Source organism: Aythya marila (assembly GCF_965140915.1).
Source record: "Aythya marila genome assembly, chromosome: 3".
Lineage (NCBI taxonomy): Eukaryota > Metazoa > Chordata > Aves > Anseriformes > Anatidae > Aythya > Aythya marila.
In genome coordinates this window covers 85,596,296-85,606,258 of record NC_139044.1, presented here as the reverse complement: position 1 = coordinate 85,606,258, position 9,963 = coordinate 85,596,296, and the positions used below count along the sequence as shown (strand labels likewise).

The 9,963-nt window shown below is 49.9% G+C and overlaps 1 protein-coding gene across 1 annotated transcript; it reads right to left on the bottom strand.

Annotated features, from left to right (window-relative positions):
* Nucleotides 1–1,026: 1,026 nt before the first annotated feature.
* Nucleotides 1,027–4,490, bottom strand: HTR1B (5-hydroxytryptamine receptor 1B). The gene is made up of 2 exons (XM_082756509.1): nucleotides 3,137–4,490; nucleotides 1,027–2,171 (listed from the first exon to the last, which is right to left on the bottom strand). The coding sequence occupies exon 1, from the start codon at nucleotides 4,337–4,339 to the stop codon at nucleotides 3,200–3,202; it is 1,140 nt and encodes a 379-aa protein (XP_082612635.1). The 5' UTR covers nucleotides 4,340–4,490; the 3' UTR covers nucleotides 1,027–2,171; nucleotides 3,137–3,199.
* Nucleotides 4,491–9,963: the final 5,473 nt, after the last annotated feature.

Genomic DNA, 9,963 nt, shown 5'->3' with positions numbered 1-9,963 from the left:
TCCAACCCCTGAACTCCGTGCTTTGCAAGTCATGTAACTTTGTAAAACTCTTAAAAGACTTAACTGCCTGCAGAAATGCTGAAAATATTAGTTTTAGGGTCTGATTTGCCAATTCTTAGACACACAAGAAGTCTCATTGAGAATTTGGGGTAAGCAAAAGTCATTCAGTTATTACAGCCTTGGAAAATGACTAATTATAAAATAGGTTGAGAATTGCTGAATGCTCTCTTTCTTGCTCTCTTCACCCCATGTATGCAAATCAATAAATAAATTTAAAAACAACTTAAGCACCTTAATAAATTAAGCTGCTGTTTTAGAAGATTTCTCTAATTAGATTTATCTTTAATAATATGAGGGTACTTTCTAGAAGTCTAGCATGGTACTTCTCTTTGGTAGAAGTATGCAATTTTGAGGCAAGTCTTCTGTATTTATTAAAGTTACTAGAAACGTTTATTTTCCACTACTTGAATTTATGTCTTGCAGGTGTCTTTCCTGCCCATGAACACTTCTTCCTCTTTACAGTTAATGGGAGTTGCAGAGGCACAGAGGCTCAGGTTCTTATTCACTTTTCAATTGGGTAAATAAATCCTTATTACTTGAATAACTCTCAGAAGAATAATAGGTAGATAAATCATGTAAAGTTTTTGCAATCTTTACAACAGCCCCCAACTGGAATTTCTATTTCTGATATATACAGTTTTAAGAGAACATCAAGTACAGTATCCACCAAGTACAAAAAAAGTTTTGCTTCATTTAATGAATTAAGAAAAATATTTGTCAAGAAAAAAATAAATAAAATTTAATCTTGGATTATATAAAAATAATAAGTTTTCTCTAACAGCACTGGTTAGGAAAGTTGCCTATTAAAAATCTGACCACTGATCAAAGCTTGCAATTTCAGCCTTCATCAGTTGCTTTCTTGAGTGACTCATCAAATCAGTTACCTAAAAAGTCAATATTGAGAAACCAGGTAAACCAATAAATACTCCTTCCAGTCACACACTTGCTACCAAACACTCTTGAGAACACAGTAAAGCGTTTTATTGTTTATACTCATTTTCATTTACACATAGGAGGAACAATCAATGCAGTTCTATCACAGCAGGTGGACCATATCCTGAAACTCTAACTTTGACTGCTGAATGTACATAGACCTTTCTTAAGGTCTGGTCAGATCAAAAAAAAAAAAATAAATAAAAATAAAAAATTGGGGGAAATAGGGAGGAGACCAATTTCAATAACATTATTTTATTCATGATTCATGGGCATTTATTTTGCAGGTGATACAGCTCTTCTGAAAGAGCAAACTGCTTCACTTCTTACAAAATAGACAATAATGTAATTACTTAGAGAGTTCTAAATTTTGCAGTGGTTCATGCGGTAAGGGTGTGCAACTGACACAAAATGGAAAACATGGTTACAACAGCAAATTGCTACTTCTATTCCCAGCTGGTTTATGGAAAAGGTCATTGGACTTCTTGTTTTCTGCTCTCGAGTTATGGAGTAGAAGCAAGAAGTATTTACATTATGAAGGCAACGATGAGGACAGGCTATAGATATGCAGTGCAGTTGAACAGGTCTACAACTCGTTTCTACAGTACTTGCATTTGCTATTGTTTGGAAATACAAATATAACTTTTGCACACTGCCACTTCTCACACACGTTCAGCTGAAGGAGTCATTTACAGAGTTTACTGTGATGCTCCTAATTTTTTTAAGCCTCCGTCTTTCCTTCTTCTGTGGCTCATGATGAGTGAGCAACTCTTTCCACTGAAAGAAAGAAATTACAGGTGTGCAGAAGTACAACTATGCTACCGACACAGACAGAGACAACTGTGCTCTGGTGCACACCCCTACAACCGGCTGGAGAACAAATTAAGAAGTTAAGCCTGCAAAATAAATTGAGTTTACTCTCAAACTTTTTCTTCAGTCCAGATGAATTATAGACCTTGATTCGAGGCTGCCCTCTTTTTTTTATTATTTTATTTTTTTTTTTTTTTGCAACAGATCTGCGTGACTATTGGAACAGCATCTCTGCCAGAGTCATTACACTGAAATGCAGAGCTGAGCAGTTTGGTGGCAGTATGTATTGACGTTTTTGCAGCATCATGAGTCTGGCAACTGGCTTGGGGAAGTTTCAAGCAGTGGGTCTTTACAATAGCAACTTGATTCTGCAGACAAAAAGCAAAAGATTGGCAGAATTATTAAAGTATCACAATAAAGGCAAGCGTGTCTTCTGCAGACCGTGGCACCGGGTAGAGCTATTAGCTGGCAGCCACTTTTGTCAGAGGCGCAGAAAGGCACGGTTTTTCAGCGAATGAGGAGGAACATGAAGGTGTGGAGCTTTTCCCGGTGGCTGGAGGGCAGCTTTCTTCTAAGGATCCCTGTTCCCGGCTCAGGCCGGGACTCCGACTCCGTTCCCAGCCCAAGTCAGAGCCGTAAGGAGGCCAGAAAGTAGGCTGAACTTTACAAGCAGCCTTAATCTAGGGCCTGCCCTACCTTCCTCCCTTTCCTAATAATAAATAAATAAATAAGGAAACCGACGCCGGCAGCGGGGCTGCACCCGGCCCCCGGCTGCTGCTCCCGGGGGGGTCGGGAGGCGGCGGCGGGGGGCAGCGGCAGCCGGGCACGAGTATGCCCTTCGGCATGCGCTAATTAGCCTAAACCGGGCATTAGCATACGAAATGGCGGCACGGGGGTTTAATGAGTGGGGGGGCGGTGGGGGGGGAGCCGATTGCCGAGAGTCGCCCCCCGGCAGCCGTACGACACGCTCAAGCACACGCACGAACACACGCGCGCACACTCGCATGCACGGGCACACGCAAGAACACACGTGCACACGCACAAGCACACGCGCACATACATGCAAGCGCACACGCATGCACACACACGCACACACTCACGCACTCGTACACACACACGCACACACACTCACGCACCCATACACACCCTCACATGCACACTCTCACACACACACACGCACTCTCTTGCCTCGGGGCTCGCCCCCAACCCTCTGGGCACAGAGCATCCCTGCCCAGCCGGGACCGCGCCTCTCCCCGCCGCCGTTCCCGACCCCCGCCCCCTTCGTCCCTTCCCACCCCGAGCACCGCCGCTGGGGGGGCCGGGGGACACCCACCTGTGGCGTCGGGCACGGGCGTGCATGGGGGCAGCCCCGGCGAACACATCGCATTCAACATTTTCAGCTTGTGCATCGGAAACGTATGAGTTTGTGGAAAGCTTGTTTGAAGTCTTCGTTCGACATCGTATAGATGATGGGGTTGATGAGGGAGTTGAGATATCCGAGCCACGTGAAAAAGTCAAAGATGGCCATGTGGAACCAGCAAGCGTCCTTGCAAATAGGCAACACCAGGCTGATGATGAAAAAGGGCAGCCAACAGACGATGAAGGCTCCTAAAATAATCCCTAAAGTCTTTGTAGCTTTCCGCTCTCTAGCGGCCGTGAGCTTCTTCTTCTCCAGCAGAGCGTCCGAAACCTTCACCTTCACCTGGTTCATGTACACGGGCGAGCCCGTTTCGCTGGATCCCTCGGGGGCCTTGGAGTTTATGGACGTGACGGAGGAGGACGACCCCGGGGAGTCCGTGATCAGCTGAGCCCGAGTTAGTCTTTTACCCGCTTTCTTTGGCGTCTGCTTCAAAATCCTCGATCTGGCTTCCACGTAGATTCTCCCGTAGAGGGCTATCAGCAGCAAAGTGGGGAAGTAGAAGGCTCCCACCGTGGAGTACACGGTGTAGAGGACGTGGTCCGTGTTCACCACACAGTGAGAGACTTCCTCGGCCTTCGCCTGCCGCCAAAACAAGGGGGGCATGGAGATGCAGATGGAGAAGACCCACACCAGGGCGATCATGCCCGCTGCCCGCTTGGGAGTCCTTTTCGTGGAGTACTCGACGGCGTCGGTGATCGCCCAGTAGCGGTCCAGGGCGATGACACAGAGGTGCAGGATGGACGCCGTGCAACAGGTGATGTCCGAGGACAGCCAGATATCGCAGACGATCTGGCCCAGCGTCCACTTGCCGGTCACAGTGTACACGGTGCTGATGGGCATGACGAGGATGGAGACGAGGAGGTCGGTGACGGCCAGCGAGGCGATGAGATAGTTGGCCGGCGTGTGGAGTTTCCTCGTCTGGTAGACCGTGGCGATGACAAAGGCGTTGGAGAGCACCGTGGCCAGGGTGACGAGCGCCAGGACGACGGCGAGCACGATCTTCCCGGAGAGGGGGGTGGCATCTTGGTAGATCCCTTCCTCGGCGCTGCAGTTTCGCCCGTGGTAAGAGTCGTTGGCGGGGAGCAGCGGCGCCCGGCAGGGGCTCGCCGGCTCCATCCCTCCGCGGCCGCCGCCCCCGCAGACGGCGGAGCTCGGCGCGGCACGGCTGGGCTCGGCACGGCACGGCTCGGCGGGGCTCTACCCCGGCAGGACCCCGTGGGCGCCGGGGGAGGGCTGCAGCATCCCCGCTCCGGCACCACCTCCCCGCCCGCCCTTCCGGGAGCGCGGAGCTGCCTCACTCCCCGCGGGCCGGGGAGCGGGGGGCAGCGGGGGCCGGCTGAGCCCGCTGTCCCCGCCGCCTCATCGCCCCGCCGCCTCCCCGCCGAGCCCCGGGCATGGGGCTCCGGCCGCCCCTAGGCGCAGCCCCGCCGCCCGCCGCCCCGCTCCGCGTCTCGACGGCCGCAGCGGCAGCGGGGCCGCCGCATGCCCGCGGGCGGCGGCTGCGGCCCCCCCCGGGCTCCGGGCGCGACGGCTGCGAGGGGAGCGGAGCCGCCCCCCCGGGCCCGGCCTTTACGCGCAGCCCGCGGCGACCAGCGGGCAGCAGCGGCAGCCGCGGGTGCGGGAGGAGCGGGAGGAGGAGGAGGAGGAGGAAGAGGAGGGTCCGCGGGAGGCACGGGGGGAGACCACCTCCCATGGCGCCCCGCCGCGGGCCATGCTGTCGGGGCACCGGCCAGGCCGGTGTGAGGGAGCGCCGAGCGGCCGCCGCCCTTTATATAGCCCGCGGCGCGGCGCCGCTCCGCCGGCACCGAGCAACCGGTGTGGCTCCGGGCGGGCTGCCCGCCTGCCCGCGGAGGAGGAGCCGCCGCCTCCCAGCGCCCTCCCTCCCGCCCCCCATCCACCGCCCGACGGGGGGGTCCGGCCCGCCCCGGCCCCTCGCACCGCCCCGGTCCCCCCCGGTTCCCCCGTCTCTGCCTTTGCAGGCGTCGGGGAGGGGAGGAGGATGGCGAGCGGCACCCCTCCGCGGCCTCCCCCCGCAGCCCGGTGGGGCTGGGGAGATGCTCGGCTCCCCACGGATGCCTCCGGTCCCTGTTGGAGCGTGGGGAAGGGCAGCCCGGAGGGTCCCGGTGCTGCCGGGGCTGGGCGTCCCGCCGGGGCACAGCGCCCGCTTTGCGCTTAAGCCTCGTAGCAATCCAGCGCCTCCCGGGCTGGAGCTTCCGTGCCCTTCTTTTTATTTCACTTCTTTGTAACGTGCTTGGGAACAGCACACCCGCGAGCGAACCGCCCCGAAGTGTCCTGCAGGATCCCCGAGTGCTCGGGAAAGGCGCTGCGGGGACAGGAGGTGCACGGGGATCGCGTGTGTCCGTGTCCCCGAGCCCCTGCCGGCGTCTCTTCTCCGCGGCCGCCAGAAAGTTTGGCACGCAAAAGGAGAGGCGAGCCGGCTTTTTGCTGGGTCAGTGTACTTCCAAGCTCAGTGAAATGTCTGCTCCAGCCCTCTAGTGAATCTCCCAAAGAAGCCACGACAAAACGTCCAAAAGAGAGGCAAGGCTTTGAGCCTGAAGGCATGTCTGTGCACATCTGCACACACCGCTGCCTCCCCAAGCTCCCTGTAAACTCAGCGGTCCTGCCTCGCTTGTTTGCCCTGTGGCAGCAAGGCAGCCTGTCTCTGTCTGTGTCCCCTGTCCATCCTGGGCACCACGTCTACCCTCAGCACCACGCAGGGCTAGGCACCTCTTTGTTCTGCCTGAGACGCTGAGTTTACAGGTGAGAAAACTCATCACCCTGTTGGAAATCCTTAAGGAAGACGGACCTGAGAAGGTGCAGGTCAAGGACGGATCGCAAGAAGAGGCTGGAGAGTAAGGATCGGGGTGCAGAGGGGTGAGGAAAATCCAGGAAAAGAAGCACAAAACTGAGGGAGAACCGAGGCTGCACGGCAGTGTGGGAAAACCAGAGCCCTCAGGGACGATCCTTCCCCTCCCCATTGCAGCGCTGGGCAGCGTGCCCTAATCTTGGGATGTGCTCAGTATCTACATGTCCCCTGAGATCAAAAGGCAGGGACACGAGCTTGACATTTTGCAAAATTTGTCCCAGATCTGCTCTTTTAAGAGCTCTCTCTCAGGTGGGGAGAGGATTGCCTTGGATTAATCAGTATGGTGGTCGAGGTTTGCCTATGTTCACCAAACTGTCTAAAAGGTGAAGTATCAACAAGCCTTTCTGTTTTCCCAGGAGGTCTTGGGATAAGGTTTAGTCTATTACCATGCTTTTATTTTATGGTGTCTCCTTGTGCTCAATGGAGCCTAGTAATTGGTTGGAGCCCCTAGGCTTTACCACGTTACAAATAATAATACAGTGCTATCTACATCCTTCTGGTCTCTTTGCTGGGCAAAGATTTTATAATCCTAGTTTCTAATACACTTTGCTGTTCCTTCCAGTTTTGCTGAGCATTTCTGGCTGAATTTAGTTGTGCTTAAGTTGGCAGCTGCCCTCTAGCCTCCATAGCTCAATATGTTTCTCAAAAAGGGCTACATATGTGAGCCTGATTTAAATGTAAAACACCAGCAATAACAAGACCAAATCCTATCCCCTTCATTCAGTTTTGGAACTGTTTTCCACTTGCAGGAAGGCTTTTCTGAAAAAATTACATAGCCTCCAAGGGTAATTTCCTAACCTGGTCACTGCCTTCAGCTAAGTTATATAATGCAAATATTGTGTGAATGGGTGATGAGTTCTGCACACCCTCTTGATGTTGTCGTTCACCATTGCTATAAAATGTTTGTGTTCCTCTAAGCAGTGCTTTTGCTGTTCTTCTTCATTAATTCTGGGTTATTTTCTATCAGTAATCATCATTCATTGCTTCCCTCTTTGTCTTGGCAGGAAGATGCTTTTCTTCTTCCTTGTTTGATTTCTTCTGCAATGTTGTCTTGTTTTTACTCAGTTATGGAGTACTCCTGCCAGTGGCCAGGAGCGTGCTCATCCAGGTTGTCCCAGGTCTACTTCTGGTGACTTCAGTTGACTTCCCATGGGGATCAGCTGGTCCCCCTGCCAGGCTCAGCAGTCATTCCCTATCCTTCCCCCTGGGGCTTCAGTTTGGGGTTTGAAATAGCTGCAGCTACAACGTAAAGGCAGCTTCATAACAGTGCTCCATGTCATGGACCTGGTGCTGTGCAGGTGGGGTGGTGAGGACATGTCCCCACCCAGGTACTTCAGGCAATGCGTGGTAGTTCTCAGAATTCGTGTCACAGCAGGCGGTGCTCAGCTTTTCAGAAGTTACCCTTTCTCTCTGCCCAGCCAGGCTCCCCACAGCCCCATGCCGTGGCTGGGCTCCCACAGGGCAAGGCTTGACAGAAGCAGGAGCCAGCTGGATTGTCAATAAAAAGTACCAGAGTCTTGGAGCACCAGTCGGAAACATATTGTGAATCATATGTATTATCACATGAATGATCGTATCTCACTGCTGTGCTGCCACTGAGAAGCTTGCATTTCAAAGCTGAAGCCATGCCCATTGTTTACCTTCCCCTCTCCTAACTGGATCTGAAAAGATGCTTATGGGAAGAGATTCTATTTCCTGAAGCTTTTGGCTTCTGTGCAGAGGCATGCATAAAATTAATTTCTTTCTGCTGGCGTACAACTATTAATACTTCTTATATCCAGGTTTTCATGTACTAAAATACCAAAGTACAGAAATTGCAATGAAAACCAGGCATGTTACTGGTTTATTGCATCACAAACCACCCGTGAATAATTACTGATATGGCATAAATATCGTCAATGACTTATGAATAAATTAGAGAGAAGGAGAGCAGACATGCAGAAAGAAGCCCACGTATCAGCAATGGAAAGCTTTCATCCTACATCCAGACCTGGGCTGACCACAGATAATTTTGTGTCGGTTTTGGCTTTGGGGTCTTTTAGCTATATTTGAACATGGGGCCAAGTGTGCAATATAAACTTCACCTCTGCCCTTGCCTCAGGTGGCAAGTTGTGTGCAATGCCATCTGTAGCCTCCTGCACTGTGATGAGATTCATCCTCATATTTTAAATAATGAAATTCTGAGTCCTTCTGTTAGCAAAGATAACCTTCACTATGTAAATCAACGCAGTGCTATTTTGTTGAGTTTGCCAACAGACAAATAACGCTAATATATGTTATGTGAAGTTTCTCAATGTTAACTCTGAAATATAGCTGAGGCCATTTAAATGCCAACACTTTTAAGTCACTAGTCAAAATAAAAACACCCAGCTTGAGTTACTGAAATTTAATTATAAGTAACAGCTGGGGCTGGTTTTGATTTTGACTCAAAGGACCCAGAAAAAGAAAAAATCACATGGTCTTCGTAGGCACACATACACACTTTCTCATCCCAAGGGAATGAAGCCAGATTGAGTTATCTCCTTATTTTTCATACTGGTCTGATACAGGTGCTGAAAAATGCACTCAAATACCCTGCAAGAAGTATTCAATTACTCTTTAAGTAGACAAGTGGGGTCAAACAAAAAAGAAACTCCAGTTCTCCCTTACACCATCTCTATATTTCATCTCCAGATATGGCTTCCACCCTGACAAACTTCATTTTATGGAGGAAGTAGTAGAGCTTGGCAGCTGTTCCTCATTCAGTTACGGGGTTTGCTCGTTAATGATGTTCTTGGAGATGCTCCACAGGAAACCATTTCAATCCTGCCCCATCGCCTCTCCTTCCATGCTGCCCATTATTCTCCTGCTCTGCTACAGAGAGCAGAAGAAAAGACTGGTTGTGTGAAAAGGGCTATTTCCACCTCGTTATTGTGGTTTCCATCTGAGGTTGCTGGAGCTTCTAATTTGCAGGGAGATCAGTGCAAATGCCTGTTTTGTAGCAAGAGGGTCTGGCTGAACCACGCTACGGTTCAGGCAGTGTTTCGTTGTACACCTGAGGGACTTTAAACACACCAGGATCTGTTTGCGATGAAATTCATGCAGATCTGCTGGGGAATGAGCCATAGGAAACAGTCGTGATGCCACAACAAAAAGGCACATCTGCCTACCAAGAATGAAAGTGGATGGCATAATATTCAACTCCAGTCTGTCATGTAAGGGAAAAAAAAAAAAAAAAAAAAAAAAAAAAAAAAGGCATCTGTTTAGCATGAAGGGAAAGGACCCATCATTTAGACTCTGTAGGGATTCAAATGAAAAACGTGTTATGTTGTATGCTCAGACCTGGCAGAAGATAAATCACCCACTTTCAGGTATGGACTTGGATTGGGTTTAAAGCTTTGGCCCACTTCAGTATGTTCAGATCTTTCTGCAACAGAGGGTGAAATCTGTAAGGGTTTCCTTCCAGGATCCATGGTTGATTTCAAATGGTTCCCAAATAACAAGTTTTCAGAAATGAAATGTTGAACTCTCTGTAAAAATAAATAAATAAATAAATAAATAAATAAATAAATAAATAAATAAAGTAAAGTCTGCATGCACACATTTTAAGGCAACAAGCTACTAATGCAGAAAGCTTCTGCAATGAAGTGAATCACAGTGAAGAAGTAAAATTACAGAAAATTAGGAATCAGATCTTTTCTATGTGAAATAAACACATCAACGCTGACTTAAGGGGAACTGCAAATATTTATTCCTACTAGAAATCTGGTTCTTCTGCACGGTTAATTAATATTTATCTAGGAAAGAATGTAACATGTGCTAAGCCCACTGCCACTACATGTAAGCATACTCTAGTCTTCTTTTTTCCCGGAGGTAATCAGAAAGAAGGGGCTTT

Bases quoted from the DNA above. Each gene is read 5' to 3' on its own strand.
- HTR1B (XM_082756509.1), bottom strand. From the start codon at position 4,339: ATGGAGCCGGCGAGCCCCTGCCGGGCGCCGCTGCTCCCCGCCAACGAC.